The 26,908-nt window shown below is 44.2% G+C and overlaps 2 protein-coding genes across 14 annotated transcripts in view; both read right to left on the minus strand.

Annotated features, from left to right (window-relative positions):
* Positions 1–1,110: 1,110 nt before the first annotated feature.
* LOC141947115 (vitamin K-dependent protein C-like) lies at positions 1,111–11,468 on the minus strand. 2 transcript variants are annotated; one of them, XM_074877874.1, is made up of 9 exons: positions 11,247–11,468; positions 10,799–10,882; positions 10,255–10,415; positions 9,253–9,277; positions 8,610–8,720; positions 7,796–7,936; positions 7,334–7,443; positions 6,266–6,383; positions 1,111–1,779 (listed from the first exon to the last, which is right to left on the minus strand). In XM_074877874.1, exons 2-9 carry the CDS (start codon positions 10,863–10,865, stop codon positions 1,211–1,213), a joined length of 1,302 nt encoding a protein of 433 aa, XP_074733975.1. In that variant the 5' UTR covers positions 10,866–10,882; positions 11,247–11,468; the 3' UTR covers positions 1,111–1,210. The 2 variants fall into 2 exon arrangements, with proteins under 2 accessions (XP_074733975.1, XP_074733974.1); XM_074877873.1 differs by lacking the exon at positions 11,247–11,468 and adding an exon at positions 10,975–11,003.
* Positions 11,469–15,795: 4,327 nt separating this feature from the next.
* DGKD (diacylglycerol kinase delta) overlaps positions 15,796–26,908 on the minus strand; it is a 71,936-nt gene continuing 60,823 nt past the window's right edge. For 8 of the 12 annotated variants that reach the window (XM_074877850.1, XM_074877839.1, XM_074877845.1 and 5 more), the window contains 7 exons: positions 24,690–24,841; positions 23,790–23,901; positions 23,531–23,623; positions 23,047–23,166; positions 22,599–22,716; positions 21,236–21,366; positions 15,796–20,101 (listed from right to left, as the gene is read on the minus strand). In XM_074877850.1, the coding sequence (XP_074733951.1) occupies positions 20,012–20,101; positions 21,236–21,366; positions 22,599–22,716; positions 23,047–23,166; positions 23,531–23,623; positions 23,790–23,901; positions 24,690–24,841 (816 nt within the window). In that variant the 3' untranslated portion in view covers positions 15,796–20,011. Of the gene's footprint in view, positions 20,102–21,235; positions 21,367–22,598; positions 22,717–23,046; positions 23,167–23,530; positions 23,624–23,789; positions 23,902–24,689; positions 24,842–26,908 lie in introns of those variants that run through there. The other 4 variants (XM_074877842.1, XM_074877840.1, XR_012630035.1 and 1 more) reach the window with 4 other exon arrangements.

The raw sequence follows: 26,908 nt of genomic DNA on the forward strand, positions 1-26,908 counted from the left end.
TATTAAACCTCTTTGCTGTCACCATACCAAATTTCTTACAGATCCTAATATAATCTTGTGGTAGCTGAGGTTTTTTTGGTTTAACAATCTCATCACAAGAGCAGACTGAAGTTCTTCACTGACCCAAATATGGGTCCAAATCCTGATTGAGATGATGGAAACATATATCACTATGGCAGAGTTAGTTTCACTTTTTTTTTTTTTCCCTACAAAATTAATTATATTTAGCAGACTTAAATGGTAATATTAAAAACTCGTATAAATTGTGATATTAAACTTAATTTTGAGTACTGCTGCCTTCTACGAACTTACTAGTGCCATTTATCTTTATTTACTGATATGCACACAGACATACAGATACAGATGCAAACACACACATATACTTAACAGTAAGTATTAGTAATGCTAATATAGCCTGCAGCTGATTGCATTCACTAGAATAGGAATGAACAAGTGTTTGCTTAGCTTGCTAATTAGAAGAGATTTACAGACTTTAGGATAAATAGAGCATGCAAAAGCTTGGAATTAAACCTCTTTTTTTTTTTAATAACACCAGAATTCCCCTTGACTTTTAAGGAAGTCTTGGGCGGGGGTAAATCAGGCATTGAGTGTGCAAAGAATAGAAAATACAGATAAGTTCTAGTGACCTGCTGAATCAACTTCATCTGTGAGCACTGGAGCAAGATGAGAATGAGTGGAGGCAGTGATGATGTTATTAAAATTTCATTGTGTTGAAAGAAAAATTATACAAATACAGAGCAAACCAGAACAGTTACTGTGGATAATATGTTAGAGTAAAGCTGAAATGACAGAACTGTATCACTATGGTGATTGTTAAAACACTTGTCTCTCCCCTCCCGCCCCCCACCCCAACCAATTCAGTTATTTTACACTTCAAAGATGGAGTCGCCTGACCGTGGACTATCTTATTTTCTGTAATGCTGTACAGCATCTCAGTGTAACAGGGTATTATTTCTTGCCTGTAAGGCCTAAGTAGGACCATGATACAAATAAACAACATAACCTGGAAACTAACCAATGTAAACAATGTAAAAAAGGAAAAAAAAAAAGAAGTAAAAAAATAGGTACCAAGGAAAACAGTACACAAGGTTAATATATACTCAATATTTAATACTGAAGATCTGACAGTACATTACACTGCATACTGTCACTAGCACATAGCCACAATATTCCAGACTCAGTATCGGAATCAACCCTTCCGAGAAGCTGACATCTCATCTATCTGGTGCTGGATCCACTCAAGATACTGACTAACTTTGGTGTAGACTCCAAATTTCTCCTTTCTTCCACAGCCTTCACCCCAGCTCACCAGTCCTACCAAAAACCAAGTATCCTTATATTTAGTGATCATAGGGCCTCCACTGTCCCCACTGCAGGAATCTTTTCTGTCTCCTAAGCTCCCAGCACACAGCATGTTGTCAGAGATAGCAGATCTCATTGCCTGAGCACACTCGTTCCGTGGAACCATGGGGATTTGAATATAACTGAGGAGAGTAGAGAAATTCTGTTTAACATCAGTTGTGCTGCCCCAGCCAGTTACCACCATCTGCTTCCCAGTTCTTGTCAGCTCCTGTTCTGCCAGGTCGCGGGTGGGAAGACAGATAGGGAGCGCGTATTTGTTATACATCACGGGCTCAGTCAAGTGCAGCATGGCTATGTCATTGTCAGAGGTCGTCTTAGTGTAATTTTTGTGGCTCACACATTTATCAACCCAAATGGTTTGCTCGTCTGGCTCAGTACGGAAACGATGGAATTTACCTGGAAGAGCAAACAAGAAGATGACAGATGCTACTGAATCCTCCTTCACCTCGAACACCAAGGCATCTGGATTACATTGCACTTTAGGACTGTACTTCACATTTTTACTTGTAATATAGATATTTGTTCATTTTACATTATAGGTTAACAGTGTCATTACTAGATGGACAGATCTGTAAACTTTCCATATTCACCTAAATCACGAACACACCCAGTACTAAATGAATTAGTACCCTAGAGGTACGGTCATCAGCTGAGAAACTGAAACGCCTGCGTATTGCCCTGTTGTGTTGATATTACAGTACACTTGTGCAACTTGAGAGGTCTTCTTCAGGAGGAAAACAATCTTCTTGGACTCAGCACTGGGAGAGCAAGCACACAGCAAAGCCAGACACTTAACAACAGTCCGTGAGCTTTATGCTGTATAACCAGTGCCTGACTGACTGAACTTCAGGATATATGAGATAAAGGTAAGGCTATTCCTTTCTGAAATCTTGCATCGGTATTTTAAGGAATTCCTGACTACTTAAGACTTCTTGGCTGTTATTTTTGCTACATGATCATGGCCACTTTGTGGGACAAGCAATTATGGAACAGTAAGCAGGAAACTAAGTTGAAAAGGGTCAGAAAGGCAAGAACAAGTGACTTGTGATACACTGGGAAAGACACAAACAGATCTCTGATAGGATGTGAAGTGATAGCCCCAAGAATAATTATCAGTGACCGTCACATTTCTGAACTGTGCTGTTGGTTAATTTAAGCTTCATATCAAGGCCTACTTCAGTATGTGCTTGATAAAACCGCTTCTTTGAAGAACTGTCCGTTATGTGCATTCGAGCTGCAGGCACGCAACATCCAAGCACACGAGGTGACAGGACATCCAGGCTGACCCCTCACCTCTGCCCATGCTGCATGTGTGTGACAGAAGCGTCCTTTCCTTCTTGGTGTCTCTGTAAGTGTGTTGGAAGTTGCTCTTTATCACCATCTTTTCAAATGTGTGCTTCACAATACCATCCTTCAGATTTGTTCCCCCACCCCTCCGTTAACTTTTGCCTTCTTTCAGTCTTATTTGAATCCCTCCAGATACAAACTCTAAAGCCAAGTTGCTCTCAGTTTGCATGACCAAGGTCTTCTGAAGTCACTTGCTTCAGTGTAAGCTCCCCTGTGCTTGAGCCTGTCAATGAGGTATTGCAGCTGCTCAGGGGTTTTTTATGCAAAGAGTGAGTGCCCTCCAAGCACAGGGACTTTATGATCCACAGTAGTTCCAGAAATAGATTTTCAAAAGACCCCTTAAGTCCAGCTTTGGATCTTGGGACTTCCAGACCAATTATTGCTGAGTCTCTCCTCTTGCTCCTCTGCCGCCAGCCAATGGACACTTCATACATGGCCACAGCAGACAGCAGATGGCTGAAACTGCTCTGATGCTCACCTGTAATTAATATCAGAGCCTGAAGGACTTGCTATTATCAAGCCAACACTCACAAATCTGTTTTTTCTGCTATCATGACCTCTCTTCTTTGTGGTAACAGTGTCTGTAGCACCCTTGGAGCACATTTCCTTGCTACCCACTCTGCAGCTGCTGTGGCTGGGGGCTGACTGGCAGATAAGGGGCAGGGGTGTATTCCTATCTTCACAGATACAAAACTTTGCTTTAGGCCTCGGAAATAACTCTGGACTTGAACACGGTCAGATCATCTCCTCTGAGGAAGGCAGTTTAGTTGTGTAGCAGCACACTCTCTGCTAGGCTTCCCATGCTTTGCATACAAGCATGCCCACCAGCCGCCTTTATCCCGAGACACCTATGACAAGCAGGGAACAACTTTTGCACGGTACTACTGTGGTGACAGCTCCTCCTGCCCCAGCTCAGGAGAAGACCCTTTTGTCTTTTGGTTATGAATACGTCCATTCTCAGTTATCTGGTCCAACAGTTTCAAATTCCAGAAGTCCTACCCACACCTGGATGTACTGAAACTAGAGACTGTGTGAAACACGTCTAGTTCCTTCTACACAATAAGGAGCATCATAATCTGGTTGCTGGCAGAAAAATATTAATTATGGAGTTCTACATAAACAAGGAAGTGTGAGACCTGTTCTCTGAAGGGAGAGACAGTATTTTGAATTGAATCATTACATTCACCTATCTGCTCTATTTTCTTGGAGCTCTGAACACACTTCTGGATGCTCTTAAGCTGGAGATGTGGGAGCAAGAGCCACTAACAGAAAAACTGGGCTGTTTTCAAATCCATTTTCCAACACTTCAGCTACTCCGAGATCTAACTTTTCACTTCAGACACTAAAAAGCCATGCGAGTCCTGCTACAAGACTACTCTCTGAGCTCACGGGTGCAAACCCAGATGTGAGCTTCCCCTCCAGTTTTGCTGTTACGCGTGGCAAGCAGAGAGCTGCAGCGGGATGAGTCCAGAGCAGCGTTGGGTATCCCAGCCTCAGAGAGGCAGGTCACATATCACCTCTGCAGTCGCAGTACGAACGCCACCCATTACTGTCACGGAGCTCACACCCACCCCCCCCCAGACATGGCAGTGTCTCCATTCTAAGCTCTGCTTATCTCACGCGATGTCTCTAGGGTTTAGAGCATGTGTTTTTCTGATGAGAACTGCTTTTCTGGTGGCAGTCAAATGGCCAAAAGATACATGTAAGAAGGACAACCATGTGATGTTAGCTGGATCTTAAAAAGGTTCCCTTCTGCTTGACCTGGAGTATCATTTGAAGAAGAATCTCCTCTCTCTTGCTGAAGTCTCAGGCTGTAGTCACCTCAGTCCTGCACACAAACCCCCATACCACGGTAAAGGACCCTTCTTTCCTTTCCATCTCACCACAGCACTATTGCTCAAGGCTGAACGAGAAACGTTCTTGTCTCAGGCATCACAACTCTCAGTCCACGACCACACACTTGCTTCCTTCTCTATTAATAAGGAAGGTCTTTTGGGCAGCTAGAGGAGTGAGAGAAATTTGAGCCCCTATTCCTGATCACGCTTACACTATAAATTACTCTGCATACTTACCCCAAATCTATTTGCAAGATGTCATTTCAGCCAAAAAAACCATCTTCTCCAATCAGGGTTCTCAAGTACCGACACTTTTCTTCACCCATGGAAAAGCACTTTTTATCTGGACAGCACAGGACTCTCTTGACAGATCCCACCCCTTCTTTCTTTGCTGCAGAGACCTCTGGGCATGGCTATCCCAGCTGAAAGCTTGTCAGACTGCACAGGTCTCTACCAAGACCTGCAGTACAAGGCCAGGGTGGAGTAATTTAAGTGCAGCCTCAATACTTCCCCTAGTTACCATTTCCCCCGCTGACCTATCTTCTTCAAGGTACACTCAAAGCTACATCTAGCACTGAAGAGCATTCAGACACCACATCCGACAGTTGCTTTTCCCCTAAAACATTCCAAGATCCTTCACCAAGCAAACTGCACAGGTTTCTTCTTTTTGGACCCCACTAAAACTAAATATACATATTGGCAATCACTTAAAAGGGAAGATTGCTTGCTAGTTAGTGGAAGTGCTTGGAGATGTGTAGTTTGTATACATATTTCCAAACTACCACAGGCACTTCTACTCTGATGTCCCTCTGTGGAAAAGGTGGATATTCTGGCACTAAGAGGACCCAAGGCTTTTTAATTCTTCCTTTATGTTGAACAATGGAGGATGTACATAAACACATCCTTCTGCATGTGCCTTATTGTCTCTGTTCTCAAACATATGCGCATCCGCAGTGTATATGGAACACACATACAGACAATACATTTCCAAGGCTATGTCTACAGACAATATATTTGCAAGTTTCCACAAATAGTGGGAACAACCTCTCTTTTCACTAACAGAGAAAGGAAGTTGAGCTCTTATGCTTCTGTCACCAAAGGTAAATAGAAAACATGATCACAAAAAAAAAAAAAATTCTACTTAAGTGTGAACAGAACACTAATTATTGTTGCCTGTTAATTCAGGAGCAGTACTGTACTTGACAGATTTTCTCATGCTTAAGAGCAGCAGAGCCAGTAAAGGCAGTGTTGCCATTCTGCAGCACCACTCCTCCTTCTCTACTGAAACTCTCTTAAGTAATGGTGTTCAAATGTATGAAAAGGCAGAAACAGGCACTGTGACATTCTCCTCCTGGGATCGGGACTTTTTTTTTGGTATTGGGATGACCCTGAATATTTGCATCACCAGAAAAACACCAGCAGAAGAGACCAAGTCTTTCTACTTTATAGACAAGCACCTGTGCTCAGAAGACATCAGCTCACCTCCACAGTAAGGTTGATAGTGGCTCAAATGAAATCAGATTTTTACTAAACTTTTTTTATTTTGAGCTAAGGTGCATATTAAACATTTCCTAGACAACCTACTCCTACAACCAAGGACTTCTGTCTTCATAACCTGCTAGTCTTTTCTCCTGAGATGATAAACCTTGGGAATGAAACAGTTATATTTAGAAAAACAGGGACAGACTTTTTTTCCATACCGAGTCTTACTTTGATCCCCTCTTGTGCCTCAGTGCAGTGTGCTGCTGTTAGGACCCAAGATGGATGGATGAGAACACCCCCACACAGAAATCTCCCTTTGATATTTTGCAACATAATCTGAAACAAAAAAAGAGAGGTCTGACACTGCATGGATGGAACATGGCTCACAAAGTATTGTACACATTCTTCTTTGTGGTTGCAAAATGCCCAGATGCATCAAGCACCAAAGCACGTCATATTCATTGAAGCCAAAGCTCTACAGTGGGACAAAATCAGCATGAATAAGGACTCTGTGGCACACCTACAAAAAAGTTTTGAATATTCTTCCTGAATGAGGACTGGCTTCATCCACATCAGCATGGGATGATGTTGGTCACTGCAAAGAAGCACTTTGGTACTTCAAAGCTTTGAAATACCCTCCTTCAAATGAGTGGGTTATTCTTGCGTCCACAGCACACCAGAGACAGTGCGTCATCTCAGGCTGCAACTCTCATGCTTCGGTGTAAAAGGGCCTTTAATGACAAAGAGAACCAGGCCTTGATTATATGCATTCACTAGTTCCACGATAAGCTCTGTGAGGTCTCCCCTTTCCCTGTGATGTCCCAACCTGCTCTGTAAAGCTATGGCATATTTTGCTGATTAAATCTGCTCGCTTGAATTTACGACAGATGAGGCTTGTAAGAGCAGATCCATGCAGAAAGGGGAGAAGATTACCTCACACTCCCGCCATAAGGCTGTCAGGGTAGCTGGAGCATGCAGTATGAGCTGCAGTGGCCTTCCCCAGAACGGAGCAAGAGAGTAGGTAAGCATCACCACTATCCTCTCTCTTGACATTGTTGGCAAGGTAAGGTAAAAAACTTGGCAGCAGTGACAAGGTGAAGAGTCCTAACAGATAATAAACTATTTTTTCCTGTTACTCCAACTTTTGGGTTGCTTTGAAAAAGCTAAGCTAAGGGAATCTTAACTTCACGTGACACCACCCCTTTTTCTTTCTGGAGCAGCTGGGCAGGCAGAGCTGTTCGGGAAAAGCCTGAACTATTTGTGGTGAAAAACTCTTTTCTCCTTACCTGCCAAGGGCTGTCTCCCCTTCTTCCTACTTTTCCTTCGATGAGCCGAATATTGAATCCTGCTTTGGGTTCAATGTAGTCCATTTTCACTCTTCCACAGGGGAACTCCACTACAGGAGATGCAGAGAAGTTAACTAGCAAAGACCAGAGCACCCAGTACAAAACGTTTTTCTAAAGCATTCCCTCCATCTTTCTAATCCAGGCAATACTATTCAATGGCTTCATGGAAATCCCTCAATGCTGTGCAGAGGAAGCAGCTTCCTGTCTCCACGAGGCAAACACAGGTTAAAGGCCATAAAGTGGGTATGGATTTGGGAAATGCAGGTACAGTTACTGCGCATGGAATGGACGTTTTGAGAACCAGTACAAAGCGCACTGCAGACAATTCTCCCATAAAACCCTCCTACTTCATGTTTGAATAATCCTCTTGTCAAATCGGAACTACTAACATCCTCCTCTTACCTACAGGCTTGCACATGGTATGGTCACTCATCAGCTGATACCCAGAGGCACAGCTGCAAGAGCGGAACTGGTTGGCAGGGTCATCCCTACAGAAATGTTCACATCCACCATTATTGACAGAACAGTTGGTGTATTTGACTTCTGCGGAAAAAATGAACAGCAAGAGAGACATGAGAAGTTGGAAAGCCAAAGAGCCACAGGAAGATGAAGTGGCAAAATGACATTGTGATTCAAGTGAGCAACAGCTGACAATGGATTTGGGATGACAGTTTTGGGCTTTAACGGCACTCAGGCCCTGAGGACAGCAAACAGAATAAGGCAGTGGGGAGCTGGAGAAAATAGAGATTACTGTCAGGGCAGGTAGACTGGGGAACAGAAAATTCACTGTCACTGAGTGCAAGTCAGACAGTTCAAAGTGTTGCTGATACATGATATACACGTTCATCCCTAAATAGGCTATCCAGCTTTTGTCCAAGGAAGAAACTGTCACAGTAACGACAATCAATTTGCAGTGGATTGTTTTTTCCCCTGTATTGCAAAAAACTCCACCATCATCCCTGTGCAGACAGTTCTAAAGTAACTGCAAACCCCGCTTTACAGAATTATTTCCAGTATTTTTGTAAAAGACATCTCAGATCTTCAAAACTCTCCCGTGGCAACACGAATAATGCAGATAATCCTTTTACCACATCATGAAGCAAAAGAGAAATCACATTAGTAAAGAAAGCGGAATACTGCAGAATGACAAAAGTATTGATCCCTATTACACAGAGATCCCTGTCACAAAGAATGTTATTTCATAGTGGAGCATTACCATAATTGCACAACGCCCCCTCCCAGCCTTTGTTACAGATGCAGGAAAATTCTCCAATATTGTCCTTGCAGATCCCATTGTAACAAGGCTGTGTGTCACACTGATCTCCATCTGAAACAGAGACAGGAAAACTCAGTCCCTGAATCACACAGAGCTCACAGATCAAACATTAAGACGAACGGACCCTCCCCAGATTCCCAAGCATCATTCATGGTTTCTGCCACTGAACCGTGACACCTCTACGGTGCTGGCCCACAGACAGGGGTATTTGTTTGGGTTCTGAATGATAGCTGTAGAGTGAGTGGAGCAGGCAGAAGGGGAAAAAAGAGCAAAACCTGATGCAGACAGGACAGAGATGGAAGTGAAGAGCAGGCATGGGACTCCTCTTTGGACCATGTCAGGCAGGGTTAGAGCATCAGAGAGCACTTTTGACCAGTGCCTTAGCTCTGGGGACATGACTGATGAGAGGCACAGATGCACTTCAAGTTTTTTAGGAAGGTTGCTTGTATGATAGAACAGGAAAACATTCTTTGCACAACCCATATAAGAGAGAATGAGTATGTGATACATGGCAGCACGAAGGCTGAACGCCAGATACGCTTGAGGAAACACAGAGAAGCGATTAGGAAAGTCTTTTACTTACCTACATACTTGGTCCAAAAATCTAGCTGTGGAGAAACAAAACTTAAATTAAGGCTAGAAGCAGATTTTTAACAAGTGAGGGATATAAAGTGTACGATGGTCTTGGACAACAGAGTACAGAACCCCAGTCAACAGCATTGGTCTCATTTTTCTTGACAGCGTAATGACTGGCACCACAAACCAACAAAACTGGCCAACCCAGACGTTCACGTATTCCCCATACTCAGCACATTTCCCCTGCTCTGCTTGCACACCCCCCAGCACCACAACGCCCCAACATCCCCCCAACTTCTCTGTTTTCTTGTCACTTACTGCCAGGTAGGTCACCCGTGTTATTGAGCGCACAGTTAATCTGTGCCCAGTTAGACAAGACGTGGGCATTGTGAAGGCAGACCCCACTCCACTCTGGGGTCTGAGGGACAGCAAGGACTGGTTCATCCTATGTGGTGAGCCTACTCTGCTTAACAGGGCAAGAAAAAGTCCAAGCCAACACAACGGGTGTGGAAAGGGGCAGAAATCAGTGATGTTGACAATAAAGGTAGTGTCCAATTGAAAATACGAGGTTTGGAGAAGGACAGAGAACCTAGCGATAAGAGAAATGTTCGTCACGCACAGGTGGGAGACTGGGGAGATACAGCAAAGGGCAGCCAGGGCTGGCAAATGGACAACAGAGAGCAAAAGACTGGAAGGACTGCAAAAAACCCAGTGGCAGCAAGAATAGCCAACGGGGTCAAGCAGGGATTGGGAATACCCGACAGGGATCGAAACCCCACAGTTAGGCTAGGTGGGGCATGCGTGAGCAGCCAAGTTTTGTGGCCTATACAGGTGGTAACTTGACAATCACTGTAACAAAATTACATCCAAAACCATGCCTACACTTTAGGAGTCAGGAGTGATGCATGTTCAGTGCTGATGGCAAGATCTCCTACGCCTGGGACTGCAATACTTTAAGAAAACAAACAATTGGTTAAGTCATACATTCATCCTTAAAAAAACAACTTACTGTACTTTCCCTGGTTTCAAATATCTCACTGGCCTCCTCAAAGTCACACTTCTCTTCAAAGCACTCACGCTCCAGAGAGCCCGGTTTCAGCTCCTCCAGAAAAGAGTTTGCCCGCTTCTGGATTTTCAGGACTTGGTTTGCATCTTTATCGCTGTAAAATACTGGAAGCAAAAATGTGAAACCACAAGCAAGGAAAAGACCTGGCTGAAAACTGGTGGTGGTCCTTCCCAAAGGACCCTTATCAGAGCAATAGCCCCTGCCTAGCACAGCAAGAGAGCCTGCCCTAGAATGGGCTGTCAGTGCTGTGCTGCAGAAGCAAGCTCCAGCCTCTGCTCCGTGGTACTCAGACAGCTCATAGGGCTCATGAGGGCTGCGACCAGGCAGCCATCGTGGCCCAGCACTGTGTCTGTCAGCCTCTGCTAGAGGAATTAAAATCCCCCCGATGGGAACGATTCCAGCCACTCCCTGTGACTGACAGAGGAGCAGGAAATGCATTTGTAGCAACTGGAAAAGGGTGAAGAGTATCTCTAAAATGAAAACTTACTTGAGGTACTACAGACTCGTGAAGAGCAGGCAGCCAGCAGCACCCCTATGGTAACGAGCTTCCACATACTGCAGCAGGAGTCACCTAAAGAAGAGAAGGCAGGTGTGAAGGGAAGTGCACTGCTGAGCTGTGGCATGACCCCCATGCTGCAGTTAGTTTCTATTCAGACAGATCACCTAGCTCCTTCATTTGTTTTTCTCAGAGCAGCTCCCTCGCTGAATGCTGCGTTGTGTCCCGACTTTCTCTGATTCCAGTCCCAAAGCAGCCGTTCATTAGAGGCCCTCCAGACAGGTTTGCTAGTTCCTTTTAACCCATCATCAGCTCTCCCAGAACACTTCTCGTCTGCCCCGCCATCCTCCCCTTGTCACCAGACGTTTTTGACAAGCTTTATGCTTCATTAAAGCAAGCTGTACTTTGAAATCCTGAAGAATACTTTAGAAGCACTTACTGCTTTATTCAGTGTGAATCAGCGTGATCTATTCTTCCGCCATGAGCTCTGCTGGAACTTAGTTAATCCATAACTTCAGATATTTACTCTCTGGAGTGACATGAAGTGCTTTCTTTTTTAGTCATTAAACAAACAGTGCTCATGGGAAGCTTGGCAATTTACCTGCATACAGGAGAAAAGTGAAACAGCTGGGTCATCCACTCTGCCTTTTTAATTTTTTTTTTTCTCTTTTGATTCTCTGGCAAGTAGAAATGCTTATATTTAGTTTGTAAGTGTAACCACCCAGTGCTGAGGTCTCTTGAGAGATCCTCCCACCTTCTCACAGCATGCAATCACCCAAAACGGACACATATTGCTATTTTTAAGAGCCCTCCCACTTTATTTTGTCATCAAAGGTTCCACCACAAAACAGCCAAGGCAACTAACCCCCCTTACAGCCACGAGCAGGCCATGCCTGCCCCATCAGCTGCCTGCTGTGAATAGACAGGGCAAGAAGCTTGTACCAGCATGCTGCATCTTCTGGCATACTGAATTAGCTCTCATCAACACAAAATCTTCTATTGAATTTTGAATTTTAAACATTTTAGAGAAAAACTACAATCCTTTTCAGAAGTTTCTTGCATCGGAGATGGTACGAACCAACATCTTCTCCTTCTCTGAAAGCAGTTTGTGCAGCAACACCTCTGCAAGCCTTCAGCACGTGATACCTTCACGCAAATTACCTCTGCACCTGTGTGTCCTTGGGGTCCTTCATCGGGGAAAGTGCCACTGGGTAAAAGGTGGCCCCCCCGCCCAGGATCTTGGCTCATGTCCAGTAACACTTTTTAGGGGAGCTCGGACTCCTTACAAAACTTTTTTTTCTTTTTTCCTTACAAACTTGGCCATGGACTTTCCTGAAAACAAGCTCTCTTTAAACAAAGGTTTCAAAGTTCATCAGTTTGGGACTTGTGCTAAAAATAAAAAGATTGCGGCATCTAAAATCACAGTTGAGGAAGATGTGTGCACTGCGAAGCACTACTGATACATTCTTTATCCTCAATTCAGCCATTCAGCAAGAAAATTTCAGCTGACACTAATGGTAACAGATTTTTGCTGAAAATAAAGTTTATGAAACACACCTGAAGACAGGAAACATAAAATAGGAAATCTAAAAAGAAACAAGTGCAGTACCATATATTCCATGTATTACTCACATTTGTAGCTGACCTGGCTATCTAGAAATAGCACTTCACTACCATATAAGTTACCTGGTTTTGAATATACTTTTTGTCTCTAAGACTTGGTATCAATCGGAAATTTAGGACACGCATATCAACTGCCAACCTCAAACATCTAAACCAGTGTGTCAGCCTCATAAAGAATTGAAACCTATACTGATATGCAGAAAGAATGAATTTAGTTCTTCATCAGCCCTTGTGTTTTAGGGGCTTTATATTCTTGCTTTCCCATTTCTCTCGCTACTGCAGTGCAGAAATACATATTTTCAAAGCCAGCACTTGGGCTCTCAGGTAATCATAATCCCCAGGTGCAGGGGACTGAAGAAAATATGTTCTAGGATACTTCAAGATCTGCCCAGCTTTACATGCCAGGGAACCATTTCAATCTAAATAATTACAGTGTTGGGCTCACTACTTTCTAGTTCACCTTCATTAATAGTGATTTTTCTGAGGAGGTCTAGAAGAGGGTAAAGAGGAGAAAACAGAGAAACTTCATGAGAGATTGGCAAGACAGAGACTCCACATCATTTTAATTAACACTTTGGAGAGTTCTGATTCACAGTGTGTTATAAACAGGCATTAATAATCAAAGGAAATCACCTCCCTGAAGTAAAAAAGTATCATGGATCTTTCAAATTTCACAGCTTAAAGATATCCTGAGCACACCGAACTGCACACTTTGTTCTTTTTTCCCCTGTGTATAAAAACACCAAATGCTTTGGTTTTGCCTCTTCTACAGGAAAGCTTCTGGAAAACTCTCAAATGTGTTCTCAGCCTTTAGCTTCTTAGCCAGGAGTGCTGAATCACTCCTCTCGAATTTTTCTAAATTGAAATTATAATTTAAACTGTAATTTTCCATAAATTAAGTATAGACAGATGTAACTTTTGATAGACAGGGGAACTGAGGCAGCAAAGCTACAAGGCCTCAAAACCCACAGCTTTTCAGCAACCAATCTCATGTTGCATCCATCAGTTCTTCCTACTTCACCGTAATAGCTTTTAATTTGAAACAAATCTGAATAATTCACTGAGCAATAAGAGCACTAAGCCTACTTCCTATATGCACAATGGAGCCTCTTCCTGCTAGAGCACTACCAAGGTCTCCCTCTCATCCTGGGTACTGATTTCTTGCAAGACTTGTAGAAACGTAATGTTTTGTGAGCCACCTTTCCCCGTGAACCACCTGAAATGAGACAGTAAGTTCCAAACAGGCATTAAAAGGGGAAAGACAGGCTGATACACATGGCACCAGACAAACCATACTCTTGCTTCCCTAGGACACCAAGCTGAAGTATTAGTCTCCTTGGGCTGCTCTTCTTAAAAGAAAAGGTCCTTGGAGGCCAAGGTTTTGCACTGCTCACCCATGAGCACAGAAACACCTCTCTGTGGGCAGCCTGTGGCAGCTCAGAGCAGTCCTCAGCAGGCTGCCGGGGACTGCTGCTGTGAACGCACCAACTCCTCCTGTTGCCAGCACAGCCCATCAGCCAACCTGCTCATAAAGAAGGACAAGAGGCCAGAAATTGTCCCCTTCCTTGTTCCCCTGAGGAAAAGCCATAGGCCACAACTAACTTGTATTTTACCCTGAAGTCAACAAAAGTGGTGTGTCTTTTAGGTCATATGCAAACTCCCCTACCTCTTCCTTCGTTGTGAAGACAAAAACTTGTACCTTCCAGGTCACTTGGTAAGCCAGCAAAATGCTGGAACTCTTCAGACAGAAGTTGCTAGAGAACTGCCACGTATCTTTTAGCTGTTATTAACACAAAATGTCACTTTCCGCAGTCTTGGAATCTCTTCATTCTGCCCAGGTGAGAATTAAACATCTCAAGGTGCTCAAGGGCCAGCTGGTGGGTGCACAGTTATTCATCCCAACCAGGCACAGCAGCCAAACAAGGGATTTACCTTATGGCTCTGAAGCTGCTTTACAGGTAAGGAATGACAGGGCTTCTTCTAAACCTGTTCAGTTCCAGTGCTGCCCATTCAGTGGGAGATTTCCTCAACTTCTCCTTAGCTCTCCTGACGCTTTACACTGTATTAAAAAAACCAAACACATTAAAAAACCCAAGCCAACACCACATAGGATAAGGGCAACAGCAGCAAAATACATTTTTTTTAAAAACCCTCACTGGTATTTTGCAAGATCTTTACAGCACACCTGTCTCCAAATCCACTCCGCCCTCCCAAGATTCATTAGGTAATTATCAATCAAACCAAGAGGTTGGCAGCCCTGAGCAGGAGGTCTGATATCCCAGTAGTGATACACTGAGCTGGGCAGAGAGTTTCTTGCTATTGGCCTCTGCCACATAAATAAAAAAAAAGACCAAAACAAATTACCTGCATCAGAGGAGTAAGCATATCTTCTGTCTCTCTGCTGCTGCTTTCTTTGCATTTCAGTAGCACTACTTAATGCAGAGCCCAACACTCAGGTCCAGTGTGTGTGTGAGCAAAGGCAGTAATTTTTCTTTTCTCCTTGTTACTAGGACTAGGTAACTAACAATTTAATGATCAATTTTACCACTCCTCTTGCAACAGTATATAACATTACTATGATTTCTTATGTTCCCATCATATAAACTATTCCTTCCACACAAAGCAATTCCTTCAAGTTTAACTATCAAGTACAAAGGCCTTTTTCACATCGAAAATATTCACAACATTATAAGATACTTTCCATTTACTTTGCAACAGTTACTATGGAACTCTACAACCATCCTCTCAATTTAAATTATCTGCTGAAAGTTTCTTGTCAGCATCTTACAAATGCATCAATCTGTACAGATGGAAGAGAAAGCTCATCACAATCTGATCCATGAACTGCTCACCCAAACATCTCCAAATCTTTTAGCTTCAAGTTTGCATTACATGAGAAAATTGATTTCTCCCACATTTTTGTCAATGCATTTTCACTTATTCCAGTTACAATATATACTGCCTGCAATAAATTGAATGCACAGAGGACCAAGTGGAGTAGAGAAAAAACTTCCTCTCTCATCATGGCACTGCACCGCCGTGACCAGGAAGATGTGGTCACACCACAACACCCAAGGAGAGGTAACTAACAAACACCCTGCTGAGTTTCTGTGAGTGTCCTCCCATCTAGCTGTGGGTTTGCAGACAGTGGAGCTATGATCAGGACGAGCAGCAGTAGAACCACCAGGTTTAAAACATCTTTTGTTCACTGCAGAGATACAGCTAATAAACTACATGATGTCTTCTACTCCGTGTCAATTAAACCAATGCAAAGAAATGCTACAAAACTAATCCACAACAATCACGTTTACCATTTCACTGCTCTGTAAGGAAAAGCTCTGAACTTCCCACGCAACTCAGGATAAAGCCATTTTATCACAGCACAGATTTTTATTAGCTGGTTCCCACCAGACGGGCACTGCAGCCCTCTCACACAAGGAAATCAGTAACAGAGAATCTTTACTGGAAGCTCAGAAACATGTTTACTTTATATACAAGAAAAACTTATTTACAACAATCAACAGTAAACTATGTACAAAAAAAATACAAGAGACATTTCCATGGTAATCACTGTATAAATTAACACAATAAATAGGAGGGAAGCAGGTCCCATTCTTAAGGCACAAAACCTTCTTCCCAAGACTGTACAGGGATTCACTTGCTTCCCTATGCTTTTAACAGGATCACAGGAATGGCGGGGAGACCCCTGAGGAACAACGGTCGGTGGACGATGATACAGACATGCAGTCACTGCTGACAGTTGTAGAAAAACATCGCTTTTCATCCTTTCCTTTTTTTTTTTTCTTTTTACAGTACACACATCTTAAGATACAAAATATTTTGTGTAAACAGTCTGTTTTCAAATCACATAGATAGTATGCACATTTTTAAATAATACTAAAACAACGAACAAAGCTTTCCATACGATTTGGGTGCAGGAACATTCCCAGGACTGCCACTGAAGGCCTCGGCAGAGCTGGAGGCTCCCGGGTGCCCAGCTCCTCCGGGCACCAAGCGGTGCGGCTCCCCTCTGCTGCAGAGCCGGCTCCTGCCGCAGCAGGGGATGCTGCTCCCGGCGCTAAGATCCCACAAGCAACACCAGAAAGACTGCATTAGTGCTAACAGCCCTCCTGAAGGTAGCCCAGAGCAGGATGTGGCCGACAGCCGCTTCACCGGCCAAACCTCCCTCGAGTCTCCATTGCATGCAATCCCACTGAACCAAAACATCGTAACGCAGGGTATGTTATTCCCCAGAATCTGCCATTAAATATCCAGGGCAGTGCTAGAACGTGAGGTAATGTACTGACACCTCTGCTGAGCAGCAACCGGATGCCCAGCTCACTGCAGACACTGCCCCAGCATCACTGACAAGGGTGAGGGATGATAAACAGACAGTGCTGCACGGCTTTCACATGAGTAATGTTTTTTGAGAGACTAAACATAGGTGTGATATGTGCGGTTCTAGCTTCTCTCAAGCTGGTGTTTTACCTGAGACTGCAGGAGAGTCTCTTTTTTTGGCAAAGCAGCAGATTTTTTTACTAATTGTCTTTCCTGAGTTTCTCTCCCACAAAAAATTATCAGATGCCAGAAGAGGAACTCAGAATAATGTAGCCAAAAGTTCAACCTGGCTCCCTACTTTGCAGATAGCTCTCACTGATGTCTGACCCAAGTTGTCCTCATCTATTCACAAAATCTCTCCAACAGAAATCCGCATTATTCCCACTGAGATGCATAGAGCTATGATCCTTTTGTTAGATATTAACCTTAATACGTATTCAAAGGCACTCAGGTTAAATGTGGATCCCATTTTCTAGCTCTTAAAAGAAGGTAGAACTCCCTCCCTGCCTCTGGTAAGCAAGACAGGAATATACTGGCTATGAACCCTTTGAAAAAACATGCACATACACAAAAAGCATCTGAACCCATCAACGTGACAGATCATAAAAGAAATGCAGATTGGTCTGTGCAGGCATCACCGTTCATAGCAGATGGCTAATGCCCGTCAGGCCTCTACAGATATGGCACAAATTAAGGAACATGTCTGAATCTATAAACTCTTTGGATACCCCTGTTACTCTGCGCAGGAAGAGTAGAGAGGAGCTGTTTCTGTTGGGGCATGTTAATCCCCCAGGAATTATGCAAGCAAGGCAAGTGCATATTGTTTATGCATCTTTAACCATGAGGTTGCCTGGAGAAACTGCGCAGCAAGAACAGCTCCTTCACCATGTACAGGAACAGACGCAGATCTCGCAGTGATCACCTGCCTCGTGCTCCCTGCTGCGCTCTCCTGGGCAGGTACATGGATCTCCTAACCATGCACACTCCTGGGGACAGGCAGCGGGCTGCACCTTACTGTCACCAGCAAGGATGGCTGCATCCTGGAGCTCTCCTTAGTGAAGGTTTCTCCTCATTCTCATGCAGACGCTGCTCTGTGCCTCAACAAACAAGTGAGAAAATACAGTATGTCTACAATTCTTACTTATCTGACACCTCAGGAATTCAATACGGGGTGGGGGGGGGCTGTACTGATAAAGAAAAAATATGGCTATGGAATCAACTGCCAATGCATAGATAGGAGAAACAAATTCAGGGCACACCTGAACGTATTTCTTGCTCAGTGCCCGCAGTACTTATATCAGAAATTTTGCTAGCTGGATCAAGCACGATTACTCTTCTGTTAAATTCTCATGAGCAAATCCTGTCACTCGCTGGGCTGAGAGGGAACGTGTGTGAATGACAACTAGTTAAAAACAGATAGGGAGAGTCAGAATAATTCTTGGGGAAATCTTAAAGAATGCAAGGGAGTTTGCCCAGCATGAAATCAGTCCAGAACCTTTCTAAGCTGACAAGTTTTTACATGAAATAACTTGACTGATTGTTGTTAGACTAGAGTGCTGATGATAAAATCCTTACAAATAACAAAGAACGATGTCCTCAGGAAATTACCTTTTCTGCCACTATGCATGTGGCCATTTTTCTGTCTGCAGCTGTAGCCAGACAGGTGCCACTCTGTAACAATAAAAAAAACATATAAAACAACAAAGTAATTAAAAATTCCTGCTGTTTCTCCAGCTTTACAGCACTGAATGTTCCCAAATTCCCCTCGCAGTGATAAACATGGCAATGTAACTATGCATGCTGGTCTTCGGGCTTTAACAGTCACCCGATTGTGGTCAGGCAATACAGTGGAAATTTGAAGGCCATCTAGGAACTCTGATTCAGAGGCACTAATTTTTCCACGCTCCACTGCTGGTGGTACCAAAGGCAATTTACCAACACACTCCAGTTTTCATTACGATGCTCATGTGCTCAGTAAAATCTCCTCTCAGTGCTCTTACAGGAGCCCCGATGTTTGACAGCACACGGTAACTCTCTCAGGGGTACAACCCAGGAGGACTGAGCCTCCCTAATCTTTTGATATCCACCTTGGAGTGAAGGAGCAAGGCAGCAAGAGAGAGAAGCAAGGTGGAAAAGCCACTAGAACCAAGACAGGTGAAAAGATGCAAGTACTACAGATAATCATATCTTTTGTGACAGAAATAGTTTTCTGCACTGCAAGTTGAAGTAAAGAAACAGCTCTGTTGTCTATGGCCACAAGGGTGGCACTAAATGGGCTGGAAGCTGCTCCTGGCCGTTGCTAGTCATACTCTCCCCACACAAAGAGGGAGCAAATTGTTCTGTATCTCACTCCATTACGTTACATTTCTCGCACAGCCCAAACAGCTAGTTAGCGTTCCTCTCCCTTTCATCTGGTCTCCTGAAGACGAATTCAGAAGGGGGAATGTCAGAGCTGGTCTCCTGTAATCTTTTGGCTCTCGGGAATTTTGTCTTTTCTTACTGCCAGGAATTTCTGAACAACTGTTCATGATGCCTGGAAACCTAAATGTTGTACCATTGCCACTGGCTGGAAGAGGAGAGGCAGGCCCAGCGGAAGACCCCGCAAGCTGGTGCGAACCGCTCCTTGAACCACATGCATTGTTTGTTGCAAGGCATAGGTGAGTGAGAATCACTGGGTATTCATCAGCAAGAGGTCTGTACTGGCTTTGAATTTCTGATGCAAATCGCATGCAACTACAGGTGCATTAAAAAGGGATTAGTAAGACACAAGGACAAGCTTTGTCCCACATAAGTGGTCTAAGATACAGGTGTGACACACAGATGAACGGGAAAGTTTTGGGTCTGAAAAGACTGTCAGATGCTCCTGATCTAAGACTGGCCAATATATCTTTTGCCCTGAATAATTCTACTGTGATGAAGTTATCCAGTAAAGGTAGCTGTGTTGCAATTCTCAGGAGTCCTGCACTGTCACTGGAACCAGAACTTCCCACGTCAGAGGACATGGTTCTTCAAACAGCAAGTGAGTTCTCTTCCGGGAGGCTCTGCCTGGTGGCAGATAAGGTGCCTCTCGACTGGATGCAGCCGTACCCCACAGGAAAAAAGGTAGCACCATGCTTGGTTGATATGAGCTCTGAACAGCTACAACTTGGCTGTTCAGTAGAGATAGTTGTGAGCACATCTGCTCTGTGAGGTGACTGCTGTGCAGTTAGGGGGAATGGTAGACACAGGCTGTGAAAACTGAGGCTAAACCTCGCTGGCAGGAGTACTCCGGCTCAGCTCCTTGATCCCGTGCAGTATCCTCTTCATGTGACCCACTTTGGTCACACCCAGGTCCTGGAAGAAAAGAGAAAACCTTACCTTAGGAGAAAGGCAGGTGGGAAATTTGGCCAAGCAACGGTTACAAACTAGTCAGCCAGTTACCAAGAGAGGAGGAAACCAACCAGAAAGATTACAAACCTGATGGTTATATATGGAACCTCGCACCATGTGTCAAAAAGCTATCAGAGCGTGACAGGGTAACGAACAGGCACAGAGCAATGGAGAGAAACAACTACAGACCATTAGCCAGAAATGCAAATTGCTTTAACTGTTAAAGTCCAAAGCAAGAGCACAAGAAAGAGCATACAGATCTCAAGGACCTAAGCTAGCAGCCAAAACATGCAGGAAGAACCAACCCGTCACATCAAATAAATGTCTGAACACTCGGGTATCATGCAACAAAACACTGGCTGCAGCTGGGTGGCATGCAGAGGAATCAGCTACACCGATTACAGCAAACCACATTACAGGAGGATGGTGAAAAACCACAAATGAAGATCCAAGGGGCATTCAACAAATGCCATGCACTGCTTTACAACAATGTATTTTCTGCTATATGCAAGTCACCAGAATGATGACACAAGTCTCTTGCACGTGCAAAGAACCACCACTTTCAATTTTTCTCTGTAGAGAAAACAACTCCTGGTGAGGAGATGCAAAGTTGCACAATGTGGTTACTGAGCACTATTTAAAAAGATTCTCTCTATCTAGCAGCCTCATCAAAGACCACAATGATTTTTTTTTCTTGTAACAAGAAGTGCGATGATCTGTTTGTCCAGTGATTACAATATAAGAACCAAATTTTCCCAATCACAGCATGTTCTGCAAAGATGGTACAGGAGCCGAGAAGTTGAAAACTTCCATTCCATCACTAAAGTCAGAGACTCTGAAGAACACAATCTGCAGTCTGGACTGTTATTACATCTCTAGGAAGCTGCAGCGGAATCGGACAGCTAGTCTCTCAACTAGCTGTTCTACCTCCCTGCTATTAAATGAAATGGTGAGAAAATAAAACGAGGCTGCAATGAACCCGTTCATCTCGCCAAGGCACATGGAATGAACAGTGGGCAGACCACTTCCAAGCACATTCAGCACAGAAGATCATGCAGATGCAGCTGGCTATTTCTCGTGAGCCGATCATGAAAGTACCTTGAGGTCCCTCCGTTCGAGGTGCAGGAGCTCAGAGCCCCGGACGTCATGCCGGATGAAGATATCCTTATACTCACAAAGACTGAGATGCTCAAGCCAGGCCGCAACCTCCTCCGTTCCCCAGAGGTGAACTGTTAGAGATGGAAAAGCAGGAGTGCATTGAGTACCCAGAATCCCAGAAGACAGTGAGATGAGGACACCATCAGCACTCAGTGCCAGAGAAGGAGGGCAAGCAGTACCACAGCCTCAAACCAAGGGGAAGGCAAGGACTGTCAGCATGACCTACAGTCTCAAACGAAGGAGGCAGGGCTGAGAAAGATAAGAGTTGTTCTCTTAAGCAGAGGCTAGCTGCAGTAAAGCCAGGAGGAAGTGCATGTTTGTTTTGATGGGATTAAATATGCTTTTTAAAGTTTACCCCCATGTTTAAGAAGAGTGAATTCAGTGATATTCTTCTGCTTACAAAACAACAAGGTCATAAAATATATTATGGAGAATCAAGCACAGATTAGTTTGCTACTATGTACAAGCACTTGCGCTCAGTAAACAAAATGGCAAGCCCTCTCCCCCAAGTCTGAGGGATACAGGAAGAGTTTAGACTTCCACCTTTTTTCACAGCCTCTAAATAAGAGAAAAATGAAGTTCCCAAGTTCTGGGAGGCAATGAATAAGCACCAGCCTGTCAGACAGAAGGAGACTGTACCCACAGTTCCATGGCAAAGGACAGGACCCAGGAGCCCACAGAACAGGTAGTACTTCTGAATTTTAGAAGAAAGTCTTCATAAGGAGAATATAAACCAAAAATCAACTAACCCAATTGGAGAGAAAGTGTCTTGAATGGCAATTTGTTGATTCATGGCCAGTTTTTATCTACTGACCAGTAGGATTAAAAGTCAGGGTGCACCTGTGGTGATGCTGATCCCCAGCCAATTAGACATGAAACTTGATTAAAGCCTGAGGGTGAATCAATGAGAAAAACATCATTAGCAGTGAAAAGACTGGAGTCAGGCGGACTTGGGCCCCACAGTCATTTTGATACCTAAAATGCTAAAAAATCCTCAAATTCATTTCACTAAGCACCCCCTAAAATATCCCTGAAAATGTCTGGATGTAGGCAGAATGCTTCAGAGGGTACCTCCTGTTTCAGCTCAGGAATATTTACATAGTACTGGGGGGATCATGACTTAGACAGAAGGGAGCAATAAGCTACTTTGCCATGTGAAAAAGACAGACTAGACCTCCAAGAAAAGGCAGATGCATGTGAAACAGAAGAAAGAGAGAACATGAGAAGAAACAGACAGACAAACAGGTAGGGTGTGACCACACTGGCGTGACAGAGAGACACAATGAATGAGCAGACTTGGTACCCGGCAATCCCATACTACTATGAGTCTCCTTATTTTTGTTGTTCTTCTCCTTTTTAAACTTGGTCACCAGCCGGAATTTGCCACTGCGGCTGCGTTTAGAATAATCCAGCATTTGGTTCTGTAAGAACAAAAGGGGAAAATCAGGCAAACAGTCATAAATTGATTGGAATGGACCAAGAGCAACAAGTACTGTCAAGCTCAGCACCATGATCTTGTAAGAGAGGAAAAAAAAATTCTAAACTCATTCTGATCAAGACAGGAAAGGAAACAGAGAAAGTTGATCCCAAGGGACCTTAGCAGGAAATTACTTTCTTTAGCCCTAGGGAGTCAAGTTTCCTTCTTAATGATTTTTTCTCACATCGGTCATGTATTCACAGGAAGTCAAACACTCACAGCCAACTAGCGAAAAAGAGAACAGCTAGGGAAATATAGCCTTGGTCCTCCTCACCTCCTCGTCACAGGGCTCCATAAGCTGCCACAGCCAAGGGATGTCTGCCAGCTTCCTCAGCTGGAGGTCCATGTCTGCCAGGGCTGCTTGGAGCTGCTCCTTCTGTGGAGGATCTAATTGCTGGATCAGAAATGGAAGCAAAGCAGAGTTAAAAGCCATATGGTGGAACACACAGTCAGGCCCTTGCCTTGAAATTCCTAGCTAACAAAGCAGTTCCTTCTTTTAAAAGGAAGTGCACAACAGGCACTCTGCCCAGAAGTTCCCAAGTTAACGATTTCTATCTTTCCTGTGCTCCAAACTCTGCGCAAGCTAGCTTGACTGCTCATCATGCCTACGTAGCAACACCATCCTAATTCCTGGATGGTAACGTTTAAACTGATTTGTTACAAAGAAGACCAAGACCAACAAAATGTTGCTTGCCAAGGCAACAGTAGGAGAGGAGAGAAAGTGAGAGGCTGCTTCACTCCTGCTTTGTGCTTCTTACCAGCGCCATCTTGCCCGCCAGCAGCAGCTCTGTCTCATTATGCAGGGCTTTGACATTATTCACCATCTCTACAACAAGGCTGCAGTTCAGTCCCTGCAGGGAAGCAATGCATGCGCAAATTAAGCCTGGAAATGCAGAGGTCTTAGCAGTCAAAAGGAAGAAGTCTTAGACAAGCAAGGCCCACTTTTGGTCAATCAGAAAGGAAAACCAAGAGCTATGGTACAAGGACAAAATGGGAGATGCCAAGTGAGTGAAGTACCTCTGTAGACTTGGATTTAGCGTAGACTTTGTCCATAGACTTGGAGCTGGCATTGACAGCATGGGCAAGCTCCTGTTCCATGTCCTGATAGGATTGGGCTATTTCCCGAATGCTAAAGAGAGAATTACAGATTGCATCAGCATATGCTCAAAGCAGGAGATCTTTTCTGACTGGGTATCTCCTTTTAATACCCATCTGAGTGACAAGAGCAGGGATAAAGCACGGGAGGGGCACAGCCTCTGGCAAAGCAGGGCGATTCTCCTTGCTGTAGTGAGCATGCAAATGCAAAGCAAGGCAGATTTCACATGCACAACTCCAGGTGCATATTCAATTCTGCACACAAGCTGGGATCAGTATGAAATACGACCTAGACATTTTAGTATGGCCATAGTGATGTGAAAGGCAGGTGCACATATGGCAGTTTAATTAACACTTCTCTGATTGACTCTGGGAATTTTCTCTCACAGGCCCAGACCAAGGAGCTGAATGCCCAACTAAAGAATGAGCAGATGAGCATACAGTGACTTCTTCCAGAAATCTCTGCTGGGCATCAGGGTTACAAGAACCCAATTTGTCATCTGAGCTCCCAGAGAGGCCTTTGTTTCGCTTCTGATAAAAAACATTGATATTCAAAGATAATGGGTTCTTTCAGGATTAAAGGATCCATGTCTGCTCACAAAAGTAACATTTTTTGTCCAGAATGACTTAAGAAAGTTTATTTGACTTTGGTCCTTGTGCATCTGGGACAGTGCATAATGAATGATGCTACCCCCCAGTGACATGGACCAGCGCTGCAGAAGATAAGAGTGAACAGAAACATCTCCAGAATCAGGGATTAGGACAAGAACTGCAGGCACCAAAGGAGGGCTCGATTCACCAAAAGCAAACTGAGTCCCCCACCTGTGGATCAGAGCACCTGCAGCTTGACCAAACTGGTTGATCTGGGTGGATTCTTCTTCAGACATGATCTCTGGTTGCAGAGAGAAAGAAGAGGGTCGGGACAACTCACACTTCTGTTTGTCCTCCCAGGACTTCAGGGTGCTCTCAAATGCCTAAAAACACAGCAAGCAAACTATAAGATGCCTTGTAAAGCTCCTATAGAAAACAATGGCTGTGCTTATGCCTGTAAAACATGTAGATCTGGTACAGACACTTTCCATTGCAGGACGCAGTTGTTCAGCTGCTTAGAACTTCACTAACTAGCTGAAGTTTTCCATGCCACATGCTTGCCTTGGCTTAATTTTTGCTTAAGCCTAGTTTCAGTCAAAATTGCTAGGCCAATTCTGAGAAATCCATCAATCCAGCAAAATCCACCAATTCCCTACTGGCAGCAGCCTTTTCTTTGAGTTGCTATATTGCCTCTACACTTCAGTATTACTGTGACATCTCAGAGCTGGAAATCAAAAATGTTGAAGGCTTCTCCTTATCTGGAAGTAAACTGGCTTCCCCAGTGACTGTCGGGACAAGCAGCTGAACTCAGAGCTAGGTCCTGTCCCACCTGCACCCTTACTGATATTCCTGTGGGATCAGTTAGTGGTACAGGAAGATGCAAAACAGATCCAATGCAGAAGGATCAAAACTGACTATGGTGAGAATGAAAACTGACATACAAAGCCTCCAGGCAAGGAGAGACAGATCAATGAGTGCAAGAAATGACAAGAGAATGGTTAGACAAGAGAAGGGACCATGGGAGGGGAAAACTGAAATAGGAAGAATAATTCAGAGAAGATGATGGAGGATAACAAGCAGGAGTGTGAAGCTTTTATGGAAAATTAAAAAAAAAAAAAAAATCAATCAGCACCAGGGAGACAGAAAAGGAAAGGAGATTGACTGTGATAGGTGGATGGGAAAGGGAAAGGAAATGGTAGTCATGGATCCTGGGCCTGGGCAGTCAAATCCGATGAGTACAGATTAGGTAAGGAGCACAGGACTAAGGGTAGAGAGACGAGACGGATGGAGTAGAAAAGCCAGTGTCCACTAGAACACAACTGCTTTTGGGGATGACCCAGAGTTCTGGGGACACGCCATTCTCCTGTGTCTGCAAATACCCGCGAAGCCCTGTGGTAAAGCATTCCTTTCCCCTACTGCTCCTCACACAGGACAAAACCAGGCTCTGTCAGCTCAGCACAAGCTACCTGTTGATCTCAACCTTGCTGATGACTCTTCAGTGGTCCAGATGAGGCCACATAAGGGAATTTGAGTTTTGTCATCTTCAGTTTAGGAAACTAAATATCCCAAATCACATTTGAAAAATGCTATCAAAGGTACAAGGTCACTCATGTGAAGAGAGAACCCCAGTTCATCTACTGCATAGGACAGATGTGCTCTGTGAAGGAAGGGGTGTGCAACAATGATCAAAAGGACAGCAGGAAAAATAAGGATAAGCACACAGTCAAGACAAAAGCTGAATGCCGCTCTACAAAACTGGACCCTCTTCCTTAGTGGCAATGTCATGCCTGCAAACCCAGTTTTGCAGGCCATGAGGAGTGGGACGGCACCATCATAGCCAACGCTTCAGATGGCCCAACATACAGCACACTCAAGAGGGACTTGTGTGTCCTCTCTACCTCTTGTGCTTCACTCCGCCTTCCTCACCACACCCACATGTATAGCTCCTTGTGCTATCTCCTTCAGACACTTCCCTTCCAAGTCTCAGTGTGACACTGCAAAAGCTCTAACCCTCCACGAAAAACTGTGTGCACTATTCCTGTCTCCTCCTCTCCATTCACATCGAGTGGTGACAGGACAAGGGGTAATGGTTTTAAACTAAAAGAGGGTGGATTCAGACTAGGTATAAGGAATAAATTTTTTATGATGAGGGTGGTGAAACAGTGGAACAGGTTGTCCAGAGAGGTTGTAGATGCCCCATCCCTGGAAACATTCAAGGCCAGGTTGGACGGGGCTTTGAGCAACCTGATCTAGTGGAAGGTGTCCCTGCCCATGGCAGGGGGGGTTGGACTAGATGTCCTTTAAAGGTCCCTTCCAACCCAACCCATTCTATGATCAATACCCACTGTTCTCTCCCAGCTCAAGGTGTCTCGGGTATTGCCTGTCCCTACCATGGCAGGGGCTTTGTACATACACCTTTGCTTTCTTTTCATGCCATCGTACTTGTAACT

The sequence above is a fragment of the Strix uralensis genome, chromosome 9, assembly GCF_047716275.1.
Source record: "Strix uralensis isolate ZFMK-TIS-50842 chromosome 9, bStrUra1, whole genome shotgun sequence".
NCBI classification, from domain to species: domain Eukaryota; kingdom Metazoa; phylum Chordata; class Aves; order Strigiformes; family Strigidae; genus Strix; species Strix uralensis.